This window comes from Taeniopygia guttata, chromosome 7, assembly GCF_048771995.1.
Source record: "Taeniopygia guttata chromosome 7, bTaeGut7.mat, whole genome shotgun sequence".
Taxonomy (NCBI): domain Eukaryota; kingdom Metazoa; phylum Chordata; class Aves; order Passeriformes; family Estrildidae; genus Taeniopygia; species Taeniopygia guttata.
The window spans coordinates 32,573,735-32,600,872 of NC_133032.1; the positions used below are offsets into that span (position 1 = coordinate 32,573,735).

Here is a 27,138-nt window from a genome sequence, read left to right on the forward strand (position 1 = left end):
TGCTCCAACGTCATGTTCTCTGTGACACCTTTCATCTGAGGACATCAAAGCAAGCCACAGACTCACGCTAATAGCAGACTATTCCTGGAATACTTATGAAGTAAGAATTTACTATAACATGCAATTTATTGACAAGAAAACTGTTTTGTCAATGACAAAAATGAATTAAAAATTTATAAAACCGAGTTAGGAATCGATTTGAGGTGACAGATGTCAGACTTAACCCCCGAATTCCTGGCTCCCAGCCCCGGAGAACACTTGCACACTTCTCAGCAGTCTCCAATTGAACTCAGTGGCTTTGGCCATGCCACCAATCCAGCTGCAGGCAGATGAAGGTATTCCTCCCACGCTCCAGAGCAATTCATTACATTCCACTCTACCCCTATTACAACAAAGTGGTGCCATTAAAGCCCATCCTACAGAGCCCCACGGGAGCCTGTGACCAGAATGAAAGCAGCAGGGCACAGTTCATGAGCCACCACTGAAGCACTTCACCACAACTTGCTTTCAGAAGCAAAAGCCTCATTTTAAATAAAACAAAAACTTCTCCTTTGATAAATGCTGGCTGCTTCAAAAAGATATTCTGTTCTCAAATCTCCCCAGCTAAATGCCACCACAGCTGTAAGGGTGAGCCATGTGTGTAGTCAGGCTGGGAATTATCCACATAAATAAAGAGCACAGCTTGAAACATTGACTTTTTCCTGATCAAAAGGGCCTGGGAGGCAAGTGGACACTTTGGATCAGGCAAAGGATAGGGCTTTTATTATTTTCAAACAACACCCCAGTGAATAGAGTAGCCAACATGGCCCTGGTGGCAGTGATATGTTCTAACACTCCCCTCATCTCACACAAATTACTTAAAAGCTTGGCTTTGGGTCTATTTATGGTTTGGGGTTTTTCATTTTTCTTTTTGTTTAAGAACTTTTGATAGGAAAACCTGAAATACAATCAATCCTTTCATGAGGCTTTTTTAGCCTAAGCTACCTCCCTCACATACCAAATAATAAATTGCAAATATTAACAAAAAAATCTTCTCATATGTCTTCATTTTACCCATATTAAAAAAAAAGTGCCTAAATTCTATCAAAGTACATTTTTTTCTACGAATTTTCATGTTAGTTTTCTTTGTATATTCCAACCTGAAATGAATAAAGGACACAGAAAAATCACTTTCCTTCCTGTTTTATCTAGTTTCTTTCAATATTTATTTTCAACCAGTTATGCTTAAATGCAGGATTCAACAGGGAAAAAAAAAATTAATTAAAAAATTCAAACCCATGAAAAATTCGCACTCTTGCATTTTGTAAAGCTGTTCTATTTAACCAAACTTAAAGGATTTAAGACACACAAAGCAAAATGTTCTTCAGAAAGAACTGTTTCTCTTCTAACAGAAAACAATCAGACATGGGTGTTACATGACATCTAAACAACATATTCCAAATAAATGCGCTCCTCAAATATTATGAATTTTGCAGTTTGTTTTCATGCTAAACAGAAATACTGGGGCAATAACAGCAATGACTTTGGTCTTGACTTCTTGCACAGCAAACCAGAATGACAGTTTCACCTTATTCTTCAACTGTTGTCTATCTTATCATCTTATAACCACATATACAATAAAATATCCTTACAAATGTCATAAAAACATGACAAATGCAGATCTGTTATTTAAAACAAAGAAGATTCAATCTTTGGTTCTCCTATCTCAAACCAATTTGATTTTCAGAGTTGTGGTGCTTTGATTGGAATCAATTTGCAGAAGAAAACTTTATAAGCTCAAAATACAGTAGCATCACTTGTACAACAGATGAGACAACAAGGTAGTATAAAACTATATTGAAACTGTAAAAGGTATATCCTCCTTGGGTGGTGTGTTTTGGGTTTTAAATGCCAGGCAGAAATTACAAAGATATTATTTTCTAACTGATCTCATAGGATAACCTGTGAGAATTTTTATGAAGTTAATTTTTTTAATTGTTTCACCGGAATACAAAACTATAAAACATCAATGTCACTGCAGGCTTACCTGCTTTGGCTGCAAATGTAAATGAGTGGGTGTATAACAAATCTTCAGCATGGTGCCAATATTGGAAACCTGCAGAGCAGTAACAGCCATTGGCTATGCTGGAGATTTCTGGAATACCACCTGGGATATTGTGACTAAAAGCTGATAGAGATCTATATTAATTGAAGCTAACAGCAAGATGTCCCTTTGACCTGGGCAGCAGCGGTAGCAATTCCTCTGGCTTTTCTTAATGGTGGTAGGATTCTGGAGCTTGTTAAACTTCATGATTTCAAACCACTAACTTCCAGTAAAACATTAATCACCACTCATAGTTTAAAAAATCACATCAGTCCTAGTTTAAAAAGGACTGCCCTATGACTGACATTTTATCAGCATATATGTGCACATATATTTTTTAATTTTAAAATTATTATTTGCTCTCATTGTAAAGCTTATTTCCCCAAGACACCACCTGCGAGGGGTAGAGTAGTACAGGAAATAAAACGGAACCATTCCTTATCTGAGTGATCTAAAAGTAGTTACTGTGCCTGTGGTGTAAGGAAGATAGTTTATTAGTTCTGGAATTTCTTCCTGTTGGAAGGATGTCCCTAACATGGATCTTTCTTATTTGAAGCCTGAAACTCATTGTTTGACGGGGCAGGCCTGAATACAAAACGCTGATGAAAATTTATGGTTGTATTTTGAAGGCCCAGATCTATATCCTAAGGAGAGAGAAGTCATGTCTTTTCTTCAGAAACACTTCTTTCCTCTTTCTATTCTGCCATCAAATACCTTCATAACTTCTTTATTCAGAGTCTAAGAGCAGAGGAAGGAAGAGGATTTTTTGGGTTGTTTTTTTAACATCCCTATGCAATACTTGTAGATTAAATCATGGAAAAAAACATTCCAGAAGATTACAATGTGATGCAGATGGGAAAAGCAGCAGAGCCAGGCAGGGTAAGGAATGTTATCAGAAACGCCTATTTGTATCTCATGATCCAGAGTGCGAAAGTAGAAACATATTTTCTTTAAACACCCAGAAGTTAGAATTCTTTCTGAGATATGATAATGCTTAAACTCTCCACCAAACAAGGAGAAGCTGGATTTGAGAGAATCAAGGCCAGATTTCCCAAGCAGAGTGTCCAACCCTGAATGCCTGAGAGGTTAAACACAAAACACTTAGGAAGAGAGAGGACAAGAGAGACTCAAGAACTTAGACAAGCAGGGGACTGGACTGAAGCATGATGCTCAAACAGAATTTGGTGACAAGAAGATAGACATATATGAATGCAATAATTAAAAGAAGGTATGCTAGAACAGGAATTTGGGGACAACAAGGAAAATACAAAGGGTTTTGCCTTTCCTGATTCAATTTTGTGGAGTCACAAGGCATCCATGTGACTTACTACAGGCTGCTGAAGGCACTTGAGCCTCAGGATGTGTCTTCCAATTTGTTAGGAAATAATAGCTGGGAGAAGACAACAAAGTACTCAAAAGTTTCTAATTCAATGTATGGATGGCACTCTCAGATCTAGTTACACATATTCTGCTCAATGAAAAGCTTCACAGACACAGACCTGTAATACCCCAGTACAGCAAATGGATGTGTGCCCTGAAACTCAACACAGGTGACACCTGTAGCAGAAGATATTGCTTTTCAACTGGGTGATGACAGCATGATAGGTTTAGACATACAAAATATTGAAGTATTGCAATATTTCTTTCACTCAAAACATTTTCTTCAGCACTTTAACACCAGTATGGTTAATCAGCCACAGAATTTTAGCTGCCACATGTTGGCACTAATTCACTGACCTCAAGCCAGTGCTTGAAGCCTGATTTTAGCTGTGTGCAGTCTCCCACTCTACTTGGCCCTTGCTGAAGAGCAGGGAGAGAGTAGCATCATCCCATACAACCATGGCTTCTGATTCTCCTCCAGTTAAGTGCTTATGGGTGCTTCAATATGCACATTGCAATGATTATAACACAAAGCACTTTGGATGGTGTCACAAACACAGTATTTCCTATGTTGTTGGCAAATGTCTCTCTTTACTCTCCCCTTACTCATAGGGAAGGGTAAGAATTAGACACAGTGCCCTACCTTGCCTATAAATCAAATCCATATTTCCACTAGGTGGGACTGGAAGCCAGAAATATCTGGTTCTTTGTTCCCATCCACACAGCACATTACAGTCACCTGAGAGAAATAAAAGTTTCTATCTTAATACATTTAGTAAAGGCTAAATCTAGTCCATTACATCAGTGAGAACATTTAGGGGAGAATAGTACTGATTTGCCATATTAAACAATGTCTTTATGCAAAACTCACAACTGCTTACATTTCCCTTAGCTTTCAGCACCCAGTTTCTATGAGTATTCTTTTCTTCAGATAAATATTGACAGTGTGTGGTGGATTGTTTAGATCACAGCAGTACATTTTAGCTGCAGGATTTAGGTTGAAGTCTGTTTTGGGGCTGTGTATGCCTAGAACCAACAACAGAGGTTTAGACCTTGGGACTAAACAGACTTCTGAGCCTACAAAACCTTTCAGATTTTGTCTGTCTCCGGGTGTATTACATAAGATGGTGAGTTCATACCAAACCTTCTTTCTCTGCCCACAAGCTAGAAAGAGTTTTAAAGTGCTGGGAGCAGGACTTGACCTGCTGAGTGCGTGCAAGCCAGTAGAGCAGATTTTGTTGCAGGCTGAACAACCTGAAATCAGTCACGTCTCAGTATCAGAGCCCTGAGCTGCATGGCCTGAAGAGAGGCAGCTTAAAGAGCTCTTTCTTAGGGTCCTGAGCAGCTCAGACTCTGGGAGAGAATTCATTATTCTTCCCTGCTTTTATTTCTCTCCAATTAATTATATTTTTCTGAGAAAAAGGATGTAATTCATCAACATAAGAAATGGTGCCAAGAAAGGCACAGAGCCCTTTTTAAACATTCTCTGCACGTTTCCTCACTGGCCACCTGACATTACCTGAGATGTGCCTTGTAGCTAAGGCCTGAGGGAGAGGAACAGAGTCCTTAAAGGGGTGGAAAGCTGGGAAGGTGGGACTGCTCTGCTGACCCCAATAAAGAACACAGCAGGTGATTGAAGAGCATCAGTGGATAGACTGAAACCTGCTGAGTCCATGTTCACTGCTATTAGCATGCCAGGGGGGCTTTACACTTTGGAGAGAAAAAAGGCCCAAACCATAATTTTAGCATAAAATGAAGGAAATTACATAGTTGTAATATGAGTAAAATGCAGGTAATGGGGTTAGCACAGGTGTAGCTTTGCAGGCAAAAGGGCTTTGGGGTCCCACAGTCACCACCTCTATGAATGCCAAAGAGATGGCACAGGTATCCTTGGATCTCTCAGCTGTGCCTGTTTCAGTATTTGCAGATTGTCACACTAAATACCTGACACGGGCACTTTTATCCTCATACACAACTCTTCCGCATCTATGAGCATTTTCAGCATATAGCTCTAAAAACTCTTTGTCTCAGTCATCCTTTGAAAATACTAACTAAAAATAAATCTAGAATACAATCTCCAAGGAATTTAAATCATAGGTACAGGAAAAGCAATTGTTTTACAGCATGTGGTGTTTATACTTCTCTTTTGGTAGATATTAGAGTAGTTTATAGATTTGCTATGGTGAACACATTTTTGCTGATGTCCTGATAAACATTTCTGACAGAGGACCTCAGCCAGTTACAGCCCTCATATACTATGTATGAAGCAACACAGGATGATCCCACAGAAGCTGAGTAGTATTTTAATAAAAAATCTGTTATAAATGTCTGGATTCCTTCTTTGTGCAAATTCAATTAATTCAGGGATGTGTTTGATGATAAGTTTCTACCTAGGATGTTGTAAAATTCCTCTAGTACTTTTTTGTTGGAGAATCTGAATAATCACAAGATCTTGTGATATTGTGATGAAGAGATAAACATCTTTAACATATATGTAATTGTGAGTATTGCCTCTTAAAAACTAAATTTTTATGACAAGATATATTCAGAAAATTCAGTAAATATTCATTCTTACCACAAGACTGCTGTCCAGAGAAAGTCTTTTCCCAAATTCCCTTTTCTGTAGCTGTCTTTTTTTCTCCATAGCTGTAGTTATTTTTTTTCCTTTTGATCAACTAGAAATGTCAGGCTGCTTTCAACATCACTGAAAGAAAAAAAAAAGTAAAATATTTAAATATTATTTCAATATCCTACTAAACTGTTACTGTCTTCCATCATTAACTTTGTAATAGCCCAACAGCTAATAACTTTGTGTTTCTAGTAGGCTATATTCCAGGACTAAATGTTCTGTTCCAAAAAATCTAAACTCTACAAACTGAAATATTACCAATATGTTTGGGTTGCTTCTCAAAGGCAGAAGAAAAGAAAAAAAATCTGCTACAACTGCCTTTAGCAATACACCCATGTTTCCATAGTCTTTTGAACTGGGCAGGGAGCTGAATTTGCAGAGCCAATGAATTACCTGAGGCTGGGCAGGGGGAGGAAAACAGTTTATTTCACATTAATTGCACTCCTCACTAAGCCCCGCTTGTTGGCACATCTGTGCTGCTACTGGGATGTAAAAATTTTGGACCTAATCCTGAAGAGTTCTAAAAGCTTTCAACTCCCATTATCCTTAACGAGAGAAATGCTCTCAGCACTTTCCTTACATTTTTAAGGTCAAAGATTCTGCTGCAATAATCAGACAGCCCCACTGCCTGTACAGAACAGCCAGGGAATTCAGTCCATAAAGCTACCACAGAGGGAATTAATCTTTGCAGTTTTGCAGGTTTTGGTAATTGCTGGCCAGTGGTTTCCACTAAAGCCAAGCCACAGCTTACAAGTAACAACTACCAGTTCTCCTCCTAAATGTTTTTCTTGCTGTGTGTATCTGAAAGTTTCAGCTTGTATTTTAAGATATTTATTGTTTGTGATGCAGGAATATGGGCAGAGTTAATGAATTTATTTGGGATGTACAGAAAGTAGTAGAATGATAACAGGAATCAGAATCTAGCCTCAATTAAGGCAGGCAGATATACTCATAGAGAACCATGCACAGGAGTTTTCTCTTGCATCTCATAGTGACTGTATTTACTATACCACAGTCGTACTGACTGAAAAACAAGACTGGGCAAAAGAAGATCTGTGTGTTTCTGATCCTTTTTGCTTGTTGTGAGCATCACCTTGGGTCACACACAGCCAGGTGATGCACAAATAGCCCTGCTGCAGGGTAGCACAGCTGGCATTCCCAAAAGCAGCCTTGCACATGCCCTCCAGACACATTTGCATGCCTGTGGATAGACTCAACCTCTCACGCACCTGTGAACGATCCCATCTGTCGCTGTGGGGATATCAAGCGGATAAAACCTTCACAGCTCTTCCCTCAAGCTGACCCCAAATGCTCTGCCATGAGGGCACGCAGGAGCCTGAACGTGGGCCAAGCCCAGGCTGCCTGCAAGGAGAGCAGAGCAGGATGCCCCAGGCCCAGCTGCTGAAGCCAGCTGGAATCCAGAGCACTCCCTGGGATCATTTGGAACATCGTGGGCATCACAATGGGACTGCTTTTTAAAGCATTTCCCATGGGGAAGCCCTGAGTGCTCCAGCTACCAAACCATGCAGTGGTGAATCCAGCCTTCTATTGAACAGCACCTGGTGGTTCCTACACTTCTTTTGTACTTCTGGTTTATGCTCATGCAAGACCAGAATCCAGGCAATTTTTCTCCCAAATAGCTATAATTTAACCTCTCTATATACTCATCTAACACATGCAATGAGAACACGTACCTACAATAGTAGGAAAATTTGTCATTGCACTGTGCTCATTGCTGCCTTGTGGGGTTTTCTTCAGGTTTACTGGTAAGCCTTTGCTTGCTTTTTTTGTATCTCCAACCCTAAAACTACACATGCTATTTAATTCAGCTAATAAGGAATCTCAGTGGTGTGATATGACATAATTCACATTGTTTCCTGATTAGTGAGCAAAAGAAACACTGCAATAGATTTAAACAAACACAGCAGTAATGCATTACATTGTTTGTGTGATTATGCCAGAAATTAGCAAATGACCTTATGTAATCATTATACTATTCTCCTGAGCATGGAGATCTAGTCATGCCTGGAGAGCATGACTTCCACCAAGGGAGACTTTGTTGTGCACAGAATCACTCAGGAATGAGCTTGTGAGAGCTACAGCTGGAGCCAGTAACCCCCATGGAAGGTCAAGTACTTAATTTCAGTTAAGTGCCTGAAGTTTCTGTCCGCAGGTATTTGGTGAAACTACCCCAAATTCTAGTTTAGAAGTAAAAGCAGGAAGGATTATAATTAATTATTCCTACAGTTTATATGTTGCCCTGGGCACTTGAAGTGGATTTACTAGCCATAACTAGCACAGCACAAGGACCTACTCATGTACTGATACAGCAGCTGCAGACCTGCTGGCTCCACTGCTTCCCCCACATACTCCATGGGAGCTCCCACCTCTGCACATTACCTTTAGCAGGCTGTCACACATCTCTCTGAAGAGTTAGCTACCTAAGGCTAAGCACACAAAGTTTTGGATCACAGGTAATTATCAGACAAGATAATAAATCACCTGTACCAACATATGTTGATGCCTCAAAGTACCCATCTCAGGAGGCCTTTAAAGAAAAATGATCATCAGAGGGAAGCACTTAGGAAAAACAGAACAGGTTTCCATCTTGGAACAGTCATTTTTGTGCATCATACTGCTTGGCACAAGGGAAAAAATGGCCCTCCTAAGTAAATCTCTCTTCTTCTGAGACCAAACAAAAGACTAACAAAAACTCAAAATGGAGCTAACACATCCACTGGGAAACTCAGCAGAAGAGAACAGCTGTCCAGATGGAACAGTCTTGGAATGCCAAAGTGCTGAGAACCAGTTTGCCCAAACATCAGAAATACTGGTTTTGTGTTACCAAGAGAACACACTGTGGAAATTTTCCTGCCTTCCCTGACCAATTTGCTTGTCAATATGTTTACAGCAAAGATCCCAGTGATCAGCACTCAGACCCTGATGATCCCATTTAACTTGGTGGAACTGTGAACTATTGCAAAGTCACACCTGATTTATGGCATCTTCACCCATACTGCTCTCAGATGTATATATTCCTGAATTTTTGGGGGCTCCCCTTCTAGTTCTTTGTGCTGCAAGAAATGTTTCTGCTCTAGGACCCTTCCCTAGGGGGAACTCATCTATGTTGAGCATATGGGGGCAGATACTTGGTGTAGAGCACTCAGGGATGAAGGCTGTATCCCCAAGAAGAGTATGGGGATCAGTCTAAGACAATGCAGGTCCCAGATTTTTGCCCAGTGTTTGCATTGAGCTCAGGGCTCAAGGTTTTGTATGGACACAGAAAAAACTCCCAGAGGAAGACCCAAGTGTGATCTTGCTTCAATAGGGTATTGCCCTCACTGCTGAGGAAGCCAGCAAGCCCAAGGCATCAGCATGATTATATATCCTAAAGTGCAGAATTTTTAGTACTCAGTACAAGAATGTTCATTATTTTAGGAGATGGCTTGAAAAGTATGTCCTGGAGAAATAGTGTGATTAAGATAGAAAAGCACTCTCTAGAATCCATGAGAGAAATTTCTTGGATTACAATACCCTCTTCATTTCTAGTAGTAACAAAGGATGATTGATGTATATTGCTTTAGCTGATGAAAACGTACAACATCATATTCCTCAGATAAGCATCCAAGATATTTTCAGGCAGTTTGAAACTGCAGTCACATTTCAACAGGAATTTCACATTATGCCAACATATGCCAGCTGGGAACTAGCATGCAGTATATCTGTTTAGTAACTGGAAAGGGACTGTATTTATTTTTCTCTTACAAACATGTATAAATTTAACAGTTATGACACATGACAAAAATGACATCTCTGCAAACCAGCACCCTTTTATTTAAATTCAGGGTAGATTTGTGTAACAGAATGAGGCCAGAGTTACACTGTGATCATCTTTAAATGCTTCTCCTACTCTGTTAGCCCTGCTTGCTTGACAGCCAGACTAAGACTGAGAGAAAACAATCAGAATTGGTATTATCCATCAGCAAAGAGAGGAGGAGGGAAGTAATATCACTGGCATAGGTCAGGAAGCAGCAATGAGAAAGTAAAGATTGTCATCAATACAAACGTTAGTTAGAATGAACAGGTAACCTAAAGGTGAAAGATTTTCTATCTCATTACCAATCTGTGGAATGATTCAGTTTCCTAGGAACCTAACTGAATTGAGTCTGTCATTTTGCAGCTGGGTTTCTTCTGCCAGCTCTGGTTTTAACATCAGTGTGCATGGACTGGTGTTTGTTGTGGTCTTTGCAGGGGAAGTATAGCCAGCACAGTTTATCAGGGCCTCCCAGAACTGGAAGGGAAAAAAAGATTCCAGAATTAAAGAGCTGATGTTTGTTTAACAGATCAATGTCCAGCTCTATAAAATCACTACATTTATCTTGCTAGGCATGGGCCAGTAAAATTATATTAGGTTTATACTAATGAATCTGATTATTTTTCTTGTTTTCTGGGAGGTTGGGTTTTTTTCTTCCCCTAATGGCAGAGTATTCAAAGCATTCTGCCTAGTCATGAAAAGGCAGCCATGAACATGGTTTTATTTCCACACCCTTATCTCTCTCCATTGTGGTATTTAGCTTGGCCATGACTAAGCAACAAAGCAGAAAAACAATTCCTAAATTCTCCTCTGAGTTGGTGTTTCAAAAATCAACACTTGGTAAATAGAAAACCACAACAACATCAGCACTTCTACAACCTGACACTTAGCTAAGTGCCTTTTTTTTTTGGCCCCAGTGTATTTCACAGCAGCTCTGCGGGCAGGCCCTGCCTAATGCCAAATGCTGCCAGGTATTTGCTGAGGCTGGTCAGCAGTTCATTAGCACTAATGTACATGTCATGCACTCACACCCAGTGGATTAGGTTGCTATTTAGATTAGCAAGATGCATTTTTGCAGACAGGGAAGGAGAATGTGCCATGTGCCAGCATTAATGAGTTAATTAAATTAGAAAAATTCCAATGCAGGAAGCTAAAATGCTTAGATGAGTAGAATATTATGGGAATTACAAGACAGCAAACATAGCACTGCTATACCACTCTGCCTAGATACCTAGATATTGACTGGATTTGGAAGGTTGTATTTAAATATGTGTCAAGTGGTTCTGAAATATCTGGGCAGAGTAATATTCTTTTCTAGTTCTCTTTTTTGATGTTGTTTTCCTGTGGAAAATTAATTTTCATACACCCCAAATTTCTTACAATCTCCAAAGCTGTTACAAAGTTTATTGGAACTGTAGAGGCAGTGCCCAGAATCAACTGTGCCCTGCAAGTTATTTTGTGACCCAAAACACTCCCTAATCCAGCAGTCCTATAATTCTGACTGAAAACTTTCCAGAGGTCATAGAATCATAGAATGACTTGGGTTGAAATGGACCTTAAAGATCATCTTGTTCTGACCCCCACACCACATGTAGGGTGCCATCCAACTAGACCAAGTTGCTTCAAGCCCCATCCAACCTGGCCTCAAACACTGCCAGGGATGGAGCATCCACAACTTATCCAGACAACCTGTGCCTCAACCCCTCTGAGTAAAGGGTTTCTAACACCAACCCAAATCTCTCTTAGTATGAAATCATCCCCCCTTGTCCTACCGCTATCTGCCCATCATATACCATATGTATACCATGATAAAGTAGTGCTCCAAAGTGTGGGAAAGGCCAGAGCTAGACAAGGAACCTTCTCATCTTTCACCCTTCCTTGGCAGGATGTTGGACTAGATGATCTCCTAACTATCCCAAGATTGACTTTTTGGGATTTCAATGAAGCACAATGACACTGACACATGGCAGTCTCAAATGCTGCCTCATCTGAGAGCCAAATGCTGTGGATCTCTCCTGCCCTTACCCCGGCCCTCAGAAGGGAAACAGTAGAGCACATAGGATGCTCTCATGCAGTTTCTGACTGGTGATCACTTGCCAGCAAAGAAGAGACTCAGTAGCATGTTTTAGAAATATATTTGAAAGAAAGCATCCCAGCTCTAAATTCCACCATGTTTCAGCCACATTTTTCAAAACATTTATGCTTTCTTCGTGCAAGGTAATCTTCCATTTATTCAGCAAACTAAACAACCAGTAAAGCTTTCTATAGCACTGCTCTGAGGATTTAAACAAGTTAAGATTAAAGGCTTAAATCTAGCAAACCTATCAGTATGCTCAAAATAATACCAGGAATTTCAATACATGAGAAAATAAAGAATATGGCATTAAAGATGTTATTACTACGACAGCTGTCAAGATGAATTGCATGAGAAGCATTTAAAAGATTTATATCTCAGTATCTCACCAGGTTAATTAAATGGATGCATGCATTCATTTAAGAGGATAAGGTGGGTTGCAGTGACATAAAATGAGAGGGCTCAAGATTATATTCTTTCAGCATTAACAGGAACAGGTTGAACCAATATCATTTCCGTATTCTGTAATAAGCATGATTCATCCATTGCCATTTTCAGCTCTCATTCTCTTTCTGGCAGGAAAAAAAAAAGACTATGAACATTTATAGACTAACATAATCAAAGCTTTAACCTTTTCAGTGTTTTCTATTTGGATTGGCTGTCCATTTTTATCATAGGATTTCAGGGCCATGCCTCAGGGAGGAGAGGAATCGCCAGTAAATTACACCAAAGAACGCTGAAAGGTCAAAGGATTACCCTCCCCTGTTTGCTTTTATGGGACATATGAAGCATTAATATCATGCAATAAAATTATCAAGACAAAAATGATGAAAGATAAGCAGATAGAATGCATGAATCTGTAGTCAGGACAGCATGGGAAGAAAAAGGAGATATTATAGTGTTATCATCAATAAAAAACAGATTATGACAATGGTGTTTCTGTATCCTTAGCTTCTGCACTGAAATCAAATCCTTCAGAACACTGTAAGACCTGTAACCAAGAAAGAGATATCTAAGCATGACTGAGGCTATTCAGGCTGAAGGAAACATTAGATCCAAAGCTCCCATTTCTTGGCTCAGTTTCTAACCACCTATTGTTATACATTACTTATTACCAAATACTATTATAAATTATGTGAAATAGGTTATTATGTGGTAAACATGGACTCCCTTAGTCACTGAGCCTCTTTCAGCAGTGCAAGGCTGTCAACCTGCAAAAGGCACATTCTGAACATAGCAGCAGCTGCCTCTGGGGGTTTCAACACACATTTGTCTCCCTTGGGAACCACAGCTGAGCTTAGTCAGAAATAGTCAGTTCCAGCCACCTGCAGAAGCTGAACTCAGGACCTGAGGAAATTTCACTGTTACTGTTCACAAGCCTACAGGGTTATGTGGTGATTTTAAGGTTCAAAAGCAAATGCTCCATTTATATTCCAATAATGACTCCTCTGGCATCAACTAGATGTAACCTCTAATCTAATACATCATTAACAGGGCTAGTTATTTCTCATGGTAAAGTGGCTGGTTGGCAGCAGGGACTCAACAAAAATCTCATCAAACATTGAACTGGACATCTTCAGAGGCAGTGACATCCAGTTCATCTAATACGTTCCAGAAAAATTAAATCCAGCACCTAAATCAGTTTGATAGACAACTAACTGGAGAAAATAATTTAAAACACATAGTCAAGTTGTCTTATGTTTTGCTCACTTTGATTTTTGTTTTCTTCTCATTTTTCCTTCTATCAGTATAAATCAAGGCACTGCTCAAGGAAGTCCAAAAATTTCAGACCTACATGTGAGATCTATATCAGGATCTCTGTTGCAAGCAATGGTGGATTGCCAATTCAGTTTTTGAAATTGGAAGTAGGAGCTTTTGAAATGTGCCTAAAGATCCCTCCCTCTCCGAGGCAGATGCATTTCAGTCAGCATCTCTTTTGCCTGCCCATCTGCTGTAATCACAGTCCAGAGGGACCACTAAAAATCATCCGTTCATTGTGTGCACTCCACCCCTTCCACCTGCCCTGCTCAAAGACATGATGTCTGTGATGGTCACAGTATCCCAAATAAATGCAACTCCTTTTGGTCCTCCTTGCCAGCAAAGATTAAAGGGATAAAAGATCATTTATTTACTGTGGTATTCCAGCTCAGTGGATATGAAGAATTATTAAACAATCTTAACATATTGTTTCAGACATCTGGTTTTACTCCTCAAGCACTGGGTGACGCTTCAAAATGTTCACATGGCTCAAAGGAAAACACCCTGTAGAAAGTATTGTAAAAATGTTTGCTTAGTTACTAGTAACATGTTCAGCTTCCAGCTCTGTGCATCCTTAGATGACCAAAGTCATCTGCATCAGAGGGAAATGTCAGTGTCTAGGCTGCAGACTTTAATCCTAATGAACCTGGGGCTTTGTGGGTTGTAACACAGTGTCTCACATTTCACCTTGCTGTACAGACACTCCCAGTGGGACAGGGGCTGTCCTTACATTACAGGCAATAACCTCATGATAAAGGTATTAGTTCAATAACAGCCTAGGAAAGAAGGTGAATCAAGCTCATAATCCCATTCTGTCCTGTGAAAAATAAGGGAAGATAAGGTACAGTGAAATGCATGTCATCCCTCCATGACCTGGGAAGGGGGCAGCTTAGAAAGGGCTCCACTCCGACATTTGCATAATGTGAAAATAGCTCCTCCACCACGATTAAAGTGCACCCTGGGGATGAACAAGAGGGGAAAGACAGCACTGATCTCTTCCAGCCAAACCAGAACTGAGCCCCTGGTTTGAAGGGATGGACTAGCAGGGAGCAAAGCAAGAACACACAGCCTCAGTCAGCTGAGCAGCTCCAGGTGCTTCCCACACAGAACACCATGCATATTTCTATCAGAAAAAGATTCCTGTATTAATTCTTTTTCTGTGCAATTGCCTTCAGAGCTCTGTAACTTCATGAAGTTAGGACAGCTACAGGTCCTTGGACCCTGCAGTTATCTCTATTCAGTGCTATGGACAAGACAAAAGAAATGGGATCAGAGCAAAATTTGGAGATGAGAGAACTAATCTAGCTCACATAAGGATGGGCACTGAAATCCTTCAGCTGGTTCCCCACCTTTTCAGCCTTTACAGAAGTTAAAAGTCCACTCACATTTCAGCTGACCTAACATCACCTAAGGATGACCTAAAAGAATTCAGCTCCAGCTCTCATTAATCCTTCAGCAGTGTCTGTACTTCATGGCCACAGCAGAAAGGTGACAGGGTACAACTCTGCTGTACCACCTTCCGTTTTTTTGTGGGATGTATTCCCTATACACTGATGAGAATACATAAAGAAAAACCCCAGGGAGATATCCCAGCCAATATAAGTCCACTTTATTCTTACACAGCAGAGCATGTAGGACTTTGGGATATCAAGACCATAAATTGAAAGGAATTGATACACATTGATTAAACTCCACCTTCAGCTTATGGCCAAGAAAACTATCATGGAAACATTAAAAGTGAATTATGTCTTCATGCATATTTTCTTAATGGGGACAGAACACTGCACAGTGGTGGCATTTTAAGCAGCCCTCCACCTCTTACCCCTGATTTTAGAACAATCTCATCTCTATTGCTGAATTCAGCCTGAGCCAAAAGGATAGAGACAAATTTTATTAAATTCGTCCAATTGCAGCAAAGATTATTAAAGTATTGACTTGGTGGAGAATTAATAACCATCCCTTCATAGCAGCTTTAAACAATGACAAAGAGGAGACTCAAATGTCAAGGAATGACCATCCACACAAGTATGAAGGACATATCCTAACAGTAGGGACAGCAAGAAATTGACTCATTTTATTGACAGTAGGCTGAAAAGAATTAAAGAGGGGGAAATGATGCTGAGTATCTGAAGAAATTACCTAAAGTGAAATCCAATGCAGAGAACAAAAGGACCACTCATTATATGAAAAAAATGGGCAGGATGAAGTACAAAAAAATACTGAAAGTGAGAATGCTGCCAGAATATCCAGAAATCCTGATGAGGAGGAAAACAGCCTGCTCTGCCTTTCTTCTCAGCATCTCCATACTTTGCTGTAGTTCATCCACATTAGAGATGAAGGTTTATGTATATGAAAAAAATGTTACTCCATCCTTCCTCCCCATGCCATCAGCTGCTGGCAGTGCTTATTCCAGTTCCTCAGTGTGAAGACTGTTTGTCACACACTGATTTCTAATTTCTCCATCTGCCAGAAATGTAATAAAAATGTAAATTAAAAAAAATAATAATGAATTTCCTATTTAAAGGTCCGTAGCTCTTCTATGTTTTATGTCACTCTCTCAGTCTTTAGCTCACCTGTGCTCAGTTTTATCAAGAGAAATGTCAGTGCCAATGTAGATTGCCATCACAGATAATAATCCAGCACTCTGGGATCATGGATACAGTACTATCCAGAAAATATTAGAAAGAAATGAGCTATGCTATTAGGATTCCTTAATCTCTCTCTCAAGCATCTGTCCATTTTACATGCAAAGTAAAAAGAGTCCAACTACAAAAGAAAAAACAAACAAAACTAAAAGAACACCAACCAAACCAAAACTACTGGCAATTTGTAAGTCAGTTATTCACTAAAATCTGAAAGATGTCTTTGCTTTTAGAAACAACAGTTGGGTTGGCACAGAATTTGTCATCCATTTTTTTTCTATCAAATTCATGTAATGACTCCAAGTGGATAATTTTTACCTAGATTATTTCTTGGAAGTAATGCTATGCAGATTTAAATAAAGCCTTTAAGTGTATAGTTTATGCACCTCTCTAGACTTGCAATAACTAAAGTTATTCAACATTATTATTTAGCTCAAAATTCAGCTGGGAAATAAAAAGTATTATTTGTATGGAAGGGAAAAATGTTAATACACTTGCATGTTCTAAAGGTTCCTCTGTGAATTTGAAAGTGTATTTCAAGACTAAATATAATCTTTAAAAGTTTGGGTTTTTTTCTACATAAAAAAGGTGGATTGGGAAAAAACAGTTTTGAGTATAAGCAAGGAAGAAAAAAAATCTACTTGGTTCATTTCAGGTAAACCATAAATGTTTGCCCATATTTTGAGTTGGAGATTTAGTTTGATTTAGTTTGACTTCTCCTGTCTCAGTTTCTTCACTGCCCTGTGAAGGTAGTAATATATGTGTCATTTACTGAATAAATCCTCTTTGTCAAAGACTTTAATAGTGAAACTTTCTATTAGTGCTGCTTCTCTGTGTCATTACTCTTCTCTATCTACCAGATGTGTACATCACTATAAACTCAAACAGGGGAATAATCCTCTCTCCAAACTCTGCTCTGTGCAGTGGAAGACACTCAGTTCTCATTCACATCTTTGTTGTTCTGTCAAAATTAATTTGATGGGAGAAATTCAGCTAGAACTGAATTAAAGCCAACAAAGAAAAGATTCTGCCACTAAAAGCAGCTACATAGGTGAGACAGATATCCTCTAGTCCCTCCACAGATTTAAACCCATCTTCCTTGCAGGGGAAACTAGGAAGCATTAAAGCAGCATTAAAAAAAAATAATTAGAGAGGCCCATATTTTTCTTTAATAGAGGGGGAATTAAGCAGGTTGCTGCAGTCTTTAGTGTTGTTCACCTTTGATTTTCCTTGTTGGCTCGCAGTAATATTACCTGCAGCTGCTGGAGAGAAGAGAAGAGAAACTCAGAGGGACTCAGAAAGGGAAAAAAAAAGAAAAGAAGAAGCTAGGTGGGGCCTTCATGGGACTTCTTGCCTAAAGGTGTGCCCTAAACACACAAGTTTCCCATCCTTTCCCCATTCTTGGATGAGGATCCTGTGAGTTAAACCTCCACCTCTGCTTTGCCTCACACCTGGCTGAGCCACCACATCCAACAGAGCTAAAGGGATCTCACTCAGCTGGGGCTGGTTGAGTCACAGACCTCAGGAGGGGTCTCAGTTATGCTTCCCAGATTTATGAACTCTTGAACTCTGCATCAAAGCTCACAATCCTCAGTGACACATAGGATCCAAACCTGGAATTCAGGTAAAGAGGAATAAGTAAAACAGGTAAAGCATAACTTGCTTTCAAACAAACAGCCAGTGGGTAAAAGTGATATTTCAGAGCTTTTCTGGGGAGACAGGACCCATCAGTAAGATTTGCTCCCTGCCAGGAGCAAGGAAAACCCTGCCTAGGGTTTGTGGTGCACTGTGTGTGGCTGTGTATCTTACAAACCATTCTGTTCCCAGGTCTGCACCCAAAACTATCATCTAGGTGAGAAATTATTGGCAGTGTCTTATTAAAGCTTTTCCTTGTGATGGGAAAATTTTCTGGTAATCACAAAGAAAAGCAATTCACTTGATTGAAGACAAATCGGTAACTATAAATGACAGAATTGGTTTACCATGAACATCAGGATACATTCCCAATCAATAACAGCAGGACAGAATTGTAGCTTAAGGGAAGGCATTTACTAGTTTAGGCAAAGCAAATAATTAAATTCCAGACAAGTCTGCAGATTCCCAAGCTGAGAGACAAAGAGAATGGCCAACCTGAGGCCTTGTAGAGTGTGCTACCCTTGTCAGTCTTTTGGTGCTCTGTTTCATTTACTGGTGCAACCTCAAAATCCAGACGAAGATCTTGGTCTCAAAAGTTAGAGCTAACAGGCAGTGACATAACAGAGAGCTGCTTATTAAAATGTTACACCAGGTTTCAATTTAATGCTTTCCTTCATAGCAGCAGGTGTTAAAAATCCTTAATGGCTGAATTGGCTGAACTTTTAGTATTTTCTAAGTGCTTCTCATATGTAAATGCAAAGAGAACCCGGGCCTTCTACCTCCAGCATAATATGGAGATTAGACAGGTTTGATTATTGATAATTAGGATTTTAGCATTTTACCTCCGGATTAGTGTTTCAGACTCAGATATGGCTGATATGGAATAAAAGTGATTTCCATCAGCTGGCTGCTCAATGACCTCTAAGAAATATTACAAGTAGTGGACAGGTGTCTATATGATTAAAATACACTTTGCAAGCACAGTTGGCACCCTGGAATTTTCTTATTTCGAATCTATAATCTGCTCCCCCCAGCTCATAAATTCAAAGTATTCAGGGGCACTGAGATGTCATTTAAAGACAAGGAGGATACAGTGATCTCTCACAAACTAAGTACCTCTGTTTCTAGAGCAGTTCTGAGTCCTTGGACAAATGCTTTTGTGCACTGCAAAGATTATCAATCACACTGTTAAAACTCATTAATTATATGTTAGGTACCAACATAAAAAAAAAACAAAACAAAAAAAACCCTAAAGTGCTGTAGGTTCTCTATCAAAATCTCACAGCCAGCACCATGTGTGGTGTTCACTGTAAAGAGCATACACAGAGCACCAACAAAGCAGACTCATACAGGGTGTCCCACATATGCATGAACCAACATTAATTGAATCAATATTTCTCAGACATCACAGAGAACTCAAGTATCTTTGGTAGTAAAAAATGCTAAAATATTTTTGGCCAGAGAAGGTGAGCCCAACCTCAAAATGAGGTGGTTCTCTGACTTAGGAATCAAGGAAACAGCTTTGTGCTTGAGGAGGATTTGGGGGATGGGCTGGGGAAACATCACAGTACTTTCTCTTTAACCCATTCAGAGATTTTGTCTGAGAACATGTGTGAAAATATTTTCCATTAATTTTTTTTCTTGCTACACCAGTTTGGAGCAAAGCAAGGCAGAGCCCTTTAGGCTTAGGCCAGCTGCAGCTTCATAGAACTGAGAGACTTCCCAAGACTATCATGGAAACCTTGGACCTTTCATTTATTTACATCTGTGTTAATGAAGAAAAGCAGGAGAACCTTGTACAGAATTCAAACAACAGGAAGGACACTTTGGTAGAATCAAACCCCAGCAGTTTAAATACATGTGCAAGATGTTTCACCCCTCTGAAAAGGAACATTGTTTAGTCTGGCCCTGTTCAAGATGCTACAAGATTTATAAGAACATAAAACAACAGTTGCTAAGCTTGGCACTGTTGTGCTTTAGGGGAAGGACTATGGATCCATTCAAGAACAGAACCCTCACCTCAACGTGGGAACAAAACACAGACGAGATTAATTAGCTCAAAAGCAGAGTAATCTTAATTTTTTGGAAAAGTGAGAGAGATGAACCACATTTAAAAAAAAAAAACCAAAAAAACCCCATAGTTTTCTAATGGTCCTACTAGGAAAGCCCTACTAGAAATTTCCTCCTAGGAATTTTCTTCTTTAACTGATTTTCTCAGCCACTAATTTTCTCTGCAAGTGGCAACTGAAATACAGGGACAAAACCACTGCTAAGAAACTCTCAGCATTTACCCCTCCAGTCTCCAGTTTAAATCCATTAAATCCATATTTTAGATGGAGTAGTTAAAAGGAAGAGGAAGGACAGGAATGTGTGCAAAGCAAGTATTCATGCACCTGTTTTTAACACATTTCTGTCACATTGTCCAGCAGAATAGCAATAACTTGCTCAAACTGAACCACAGACACAAAAAGTTAAAAACTGAAGACAGCACTGTTAACAAATTGCAGATGCATGAGACTCATCCAGAAAGACCTCACAAATCAGCAATGAGAGGAAGAGAGAGCAAATCATGCAGAAACTATTTAATCAATGAGTAAAGACAATTATAACATCTGTTAATCTTTTGTGTAGGTTATAATTAGATGCTGCAGAGGAATAGCCTTTAAGGGGGAGGCAGGGAATCCTTTAACATCTGCTAGAAGGGCAAACACTGTGCAATAAATGACTTTAAATGCAATCAGCAAAATGAGAGCTGAGCAGAGTTCACAAAAGGCCTGTATAAAAGATGGAGGATAACAAAATATTTTGCCAAAGGTCAACTCCTGCAGCACTAGACCCTGAATAATGAGTTCTAGTTTATAGGCCACATCAAAAACAAACGTGATTGTACCTCTGAAAAACAATTCTTTTCTCATTTGTGTCACTATAGCAGAAGCACATGCTGCTGCTGTATATCACGTCAGCTTAATGACTTATTAGGGCTCTATCTATCAACCTTGAACAATTCAGAATAAACAGGTAGGTGTGATGTATTTTAAAGGCCAGAATTCAGTCTGATTAGACTGACACAGAACCGTGTCGCACTGTAAAAGTGATGCGATTCTGATTTTAAATAATTAATCGTTCAATAGCTTCTAAAAGATCTAATTATTTACTCATTTTGCTGTTGAAAACAACCATATGCTTTAAGCTGTTCCTCACTGAAAATGTGAGTCCAAGAGGGAGGGATTTTATCCAGTTTAACACGGCCCTCTACTGGCAAAATAACCCCCCAAAATCTTACTTCTATGGACCATTTTGCAGATAATTTCAGAACAGCAGAAAAGATCCCACATTTTACAGCAGTTGCACCAAATCTTAGGAGATAGAGTAGAGCAGAGTTTTAGGACTTTGCATAAATTAAGTCATCACTTAATCTCTCCAGAATTCCCTTGAGGAAAGCATTACTTCCTTTCACCCACCAGATGCAGCTCTGGCCATCAACAGAGCACTGAAGAGACAAGCCAAATCCTCGTATCTAAAGGAGTAAGTAATTTTAGAAACAAATGCAACCCTTCTACTTGTGTCAAGTTGTGCTGTGCTCCTCAAGGATTGCCACTGATTCCCCACAGGCTTGATGCACACATGTGATTTCAGTTTTGCACAATTAGGTAATATTCAGTATAGGCAAAACAAGCATAATAGAGCCCAGCTGCCAAAAGGATGTTGTTTGAAATACAAATGCTAGCTACCACCAAAAGCAACTTCACTGCAACAGAATTCCTGCTTCCTTCTTTTCTCCACCATTGCTGAAAATCCACAGTGGTGATTCAATATAGCTTCAATCAAAGTGAAGCAGACAATGAAATTTGCCTCTGTTGTTGCATGTGGTAATTAACTCTTCCTTTTTGTATTATGTCTGAGCAACAAAGAAACAAAAGGATACAGTAAAGTATTGAATTTAACAGTTTAGATAACAATGAATTATAATAATCAATTAGCATTGTCAAAGAAAATAATTTGTGACATGCATTTGATTCTGTCCAGACCTATTGTGTGCACACACTATCCAAGGCTGGTTGGGCTCTGGAAACAAATAGGATTGTCCTGTGGAGAGCTTATCAAACATGCAGTTTAACAGTGCCATTTGTTCTTGCTGTGTGTCAATATTAATAGACCATATTTCAGTGACATAATTTTTATCCACTGCTTTATAATCCAACCTGTTTTTCAGGGTCTGCCTCATTCATAGCCCATAGGCAATGTCACAGCCCGTTTCCAGAAGCCACTGCCACTGTACAAAACCCCGTTTATCTGATCCACCTGAATGTCAAGCAATGGGCACATAAAAGATTTCCCAGTGTTTTTAATATAAAAGCTATCTAACTTTTCATCCTGAAAACATCATGACTAATTCATGTAACCATCAGGGGAAACCTACTGTAATTCACGTTCCTGCATGCTGCACAAGCAGTGTCAGTAGACAGTAAAGAACATTACAAGTGTTAATGGCTCATGTTCTATTTACACTGTACATTTATCCTGGTTTAGTAATAAAACAGCATGTTACATGCTGTAACTTCTGAAGGTATTCTGGCAGCTTTGGCATGAATTTTTCTTGAGCATAACTGCAGTCCTGCCAAGAGCTGAACACATGCAGAGCCACGCAGGAGCTGCAGAGCATCCTGCTGCATTTGGCCCTGGCTGCACCGTGCTGAGCTCCTCAACCAGCTGAGATTCCCTTTGACACCTTTGTTCTGTGGCTTTTGTCCAACCCCAATCCCACTTGTCAAATGATTATAGGCTGGAGTCTGCTCTTATTCCATTTCGTTTCAGATGTCGAGAAAGCCCAAAGAATTGACATTCTCTTGGCAATTAACACTCTTAATGCCATCCCAGAATATTATCAGATTATACTCTGTATCTTTGGGCAGATTTCTCAGGAAAAATCCAACCAGGGGATCCCTTGGCTGAAAAGTGAGCTCAATCTATATCCTAATTTGCTACATTGGTATATAAAAGGAAAATGTAAATGTGAGAAGGAAAATGAAAATTGGATGCCCACGGGCTCATCAGGTTTTTAGTGTCTGCTTCTGCTTTTAAGGGAATTAGCTGAAGATTAGCTCATGACTAAAGTGGAATTGTACCCTCCTGTTTTACACTTACTGGGGCAGGATTTCTACTTCCATAAATCTAAGCCCCCTAAACACTTATACACAATTCATGTACAAAAATAATACCATAGGAACCCATGAAGTTTTCTTTAAAAGCAGTAAAAGTCACATTTTCCAGATTAGAATTTGCATTTAAAATTCAAGTGAGAAGAATACCTGGAGTAGGGATTTTTATTCTCACTTTGTTCTAATTACCTTGAAGATTTCAAAGGCTTTTATTTGCCAGCAATATCTGAAACTTTGCAAGTGTAAATTATCAGTTCACAACAGTAGATCATCTTTAGTGGCCACAAGATGACAGAGGAAAGGAAAGACTTGCTCCAGGAGTCAGTGACAGGGATCAAACCCATTCCATCTCCCCAAAGGAAAGCCTCTATCACAACTCTCTGCTCTTCACTCCTGCATTTGGTGGAACTTTCTGAGCCACAAAAACATCTTTTAAAGACCATATAAACTTTTTTTTAATATTATTTCTGAAAAATGAGGATAAATACCTGAAGAATAAAAACATGCTCTTATTTACACACCCATTTGAAACACAAAAAAACCTTTGCCATTCCCATGGTATTAATGAAGAGCTAAATTTAGGTTGGTTCCCTCCACCCGCCAGATGAATATGCTGCAATTGCAAAGACAGAACAACAGCTCCTGAATTGCACAGTATCTTGACATGCCAAGCCACATTATAGCATCAAAAAAGAAGAGCTGGACAGTTTTGATTTGCTGTAGAAACAAGGTCACTTGAGAGGGGCATCTGCAGTTGTAGCCCCTCTGACCTTAATAAGAAGCCCCCAGAAAATCTGCTGCTGGGTGGGACAGAGAGGCCATGTAAACATAGTCAGTAGCAAGCAAAGCAAACCAAAATAAATAGTGATAATTCATGAGGAATCCTCCAATTCCTGTCTGATTGATTTGTATTGACTTACCCTCATATACTTGCCAATCATAATTTTCTGATTTCAATCCTCATAAATGTGCTTTGTCTTCACAAAGACAGATCATTAAACAGAGGTAAACAGTAATAAAAAGTTCCTCATACACAGTACTGTGATTAGGTTACATCCTAGAAAAAGCCTCTACAACTGAAATTAAGTAATTTAGAATGGGCTTATGGTGAAAGAGTGAAATGAGAAGCAAGAGACCTGGGGTTTGTTACCAGCTTTTGAAGTGGGTAAACTAAATTTTAATAAACCACATCTATGGACCAGTTTATTCCTCTGTCAAACACAGATAATTCCATGCCAACCACAGTTAGTTGTCCTGAAAATTAGTTAAATCTCTGGTCAGAAACACAGGTGTGTCCCACAAACAGCAGGCAGCACTAAGTTTTTCACAGCAGCTACCAAAAAGCTAGGTTTTCTGCTCTGATATTTCAGGATGTGATGTGATTCCTAACATAAACACTCAAAACGAAAATTACAGTTTCTCAAATAATTAAGAATTCATTCTATCCAAAAGGCATCAGATTTCAAAGCTCTGTATGATTCTCTTTTAAACTTATACACCTCCGGAACTTGAACAGGAGCTAAAAGTGAAAAATAATCAAGATTTGTTTGAAATAAATGCCTGCATAAGAAGCAAAATTTTTTAAGAAAACTGTGCTTAAAACTACAATGAATTTCTATTAAAAAAATCAAAATAATCTTAAATATTCAAATAAATATAATTAAATTACAAGAGAACAATCTCAGCCAGCCCAGGTTTTGTTCAGTTAATGACAGCACTCAGGAGACTTTCAAGAATGTTAAAGTTTCATCACTTAAATTAGGAGAGAGCCACTTCAGTGCAATCTCATACAAACAAAAGCCAGAATGAAGTTTTCATTTGTCCTGAACCGCAGTCAGATGCATGGCTGTAATTACTCCTAACAACTACATACTTGCTGCTCTTTTAATTACAACAAAACTACAAATAGCAATGCCGACGCACTCCTAGAGAAAATAAGCTTTACAGAGATGATAAAAACACCAAAACAGCAAAAGCCTTACTTGCAGCAGCTCAGTCAAAACATGCCAGCCCTGGAGAACTCAGAACCGTAAGAAGTCTTTGCAGTCCAGAAATTCTCTTGAGTTTATCCAGTGTTTATTTACCAAGCTTTAAAAGTCTGTGGTTAGAAGAACAGAGTTAGCTTTCTACACCCTGCACAGCACCAAAGTCCTCCAGTAACAGCAGACATGAAGTTTGCTGATAGTTGGGTTTGCTGCTGCTGTGTAGTTGCTCAGTACTTGTAAATACAAGCTCTGTGGACAAAGTCCCAAATGACATCACAGGCAGCTGCTTATTGTTGAGTCTTTATTAACCGACTGTCAAAAAAGAAAAGCGAGGAGGAAAGAAAAGCCCAAACTATCTTCCCTGCAGCACAATTTGCATCTTAGTAGGAGTTGCAGTGCTACACGTATAAATACTTGTGTTTACCCAACTGATGTTTTTCTAGAATGAATAAACAGTGTTTGCAGGGAAAGCAGAAAAGTAAGGAAAACTTAAAACAGCTTCACCACGTGAAGAACACAGGGAGAAAAAAAAGAAGAAAAAACCCACCCAGTGCTGCATTTTTCACAATTTATCACTGAATTCTCCTAATTCTTTTGTTTATTTAACAATAGGGGAGCAAACCTGCCTGGATTTTAAAGCGCAGAGCAGAGAACTTCAGTAGGTTGAAATGAAAGTTTCAACTCGTTCTAAATTTGAAAAGTTACAGAATTACAAACTATAATCTTTGCAAGACTTAAGGCAGCTCAACTTCAGTAACAACTCACTTTGAAGAAAACCCTCTTACTTTCCAAAGATGAAAATAGAAGGAAGCAAGAAACAGCATCACACATAGGCATTCACAAGGTGCTAAGGGCATAAATACTGACCTTGCCTTCCCAGAGGGGAGGTCCCAGCCTAAGCAGCTCTGGGGAGCTCAAACACGCACTCGGCTCCCACCGAGGCACGGGGAGCTCACTGGAGAACTCCCCCAGCTCCTAATGGGAATCTCTGTCACAGAGAGGGGCTGGGACTCTGTGCCTCGATTGCTCAGAAGTCAGTCCTTTCAAGTCAGAACTTCAAACGCCAAAGGAGCAGCAGCAAGGCTTGTGACAGACTGCGCTCCCTTATCTGTGCACGTTTCCACACGAAGAGGTTCAATATTGGAAACACCTGGCCACTCACATCTAAACACCCGAAACTGTTCCACAAACAGCAAAACAAGAGAAACTTGAGCTCAGGGATGAGCGGAAGCCAAGTTTTCACTGCTTTTTTAATTGCTACACATAAAAGCCTCAACCCAAATTCTGCCTGTATTTACAGAGAGAAAACCAATCTTGGGTCAGATCCTCAGCTGCTGTAAATCAGGCTAGATGCAATTACACACCTGAACAAGAGCAGTCAGTTGCACGCTGAAATCCTGCTTTTAGCCTGAAAGAGTGCCATTAAAAACATTTGTGTGACCTTAATAACAGAGTGCCTGGTTTTCTTGGTGCTGGCCCTGAGTGGCAGCAATACCCTGCTGACACTGGTGCTGAGTTCATTGCAACTGCTCATGCAGGCAATTGCTACCTCTGCCACTTGCTGCCTCCAAAATATAAGTTTTTACTTTTGATGGAGATCTTTTGTAAATCCATTACGTTTATTCCTGTGGCTAATCAGCCTGTAGCACATGAGAAACACCACACTGTGTAACTCAGTTATATTTACCTCTGTGGCTCAAACACACAGGGCTGTGTTCCTCTTCTGTTGCACTCAGCAAGGTTTTATATCTTGCTCATTAAGAGCTTGCCAGTCTGATCCAGGAAGTCTTCAAAATACTGTGAGGATGAAGTGGGATATGGGGAGTAGTAAGTACTAACACATAATATTGAATCAGATCAATTTCAAACCATACAGCTTTAGTTCCAGCTTCATAAGGGCCATTTAAGCAAACATGAACAAGGCCCTGTGCTTGGATACACAGCTCCAGAAGGCTTCAGCTTTTTCCATAAGAAACAAG

At 39.5% G+C, this 27,138-nt stretch overlaps 1 protein-coding gene across 17 annotated transcripts in view; it reads right to left on the minus strand.

Moving 5' to 3' along the window:
* NCKAP5 (NCK associated protein 5) overlaps nt 1-27,138 on the minus strand; it is a 414,162-nt gene that overhangs the window by 323,854 nt on the left and 63,170 nt on the right. For 7 of the 17 annotated variants that reach the window (XM_072931702.1, XM_072931703.1, XM_072931701.1 and 4 more), the window contains one exon: nt 6,039-6,167. In XM_072931702.1, the coding sequence (XP_072787803.1) occupies nt 6,039-6,107 (69 nt within the window). In that variant the 5' untranslated portion in view covers nt 6,108-6,167. Of the gene's footprint in view, nt 1-6,038; nt 6,168-12,369; nt 12,553-25,156; nt 25,273-26,026; nt 26,389-26,846; nt 26,957-27,138 lie in introns of those variants that run through there. The other 10 variants (XM_072931692.1, XM_072931693.1, XM_041717541.2 and 7 more) reach the window with 6 other exon arrangements.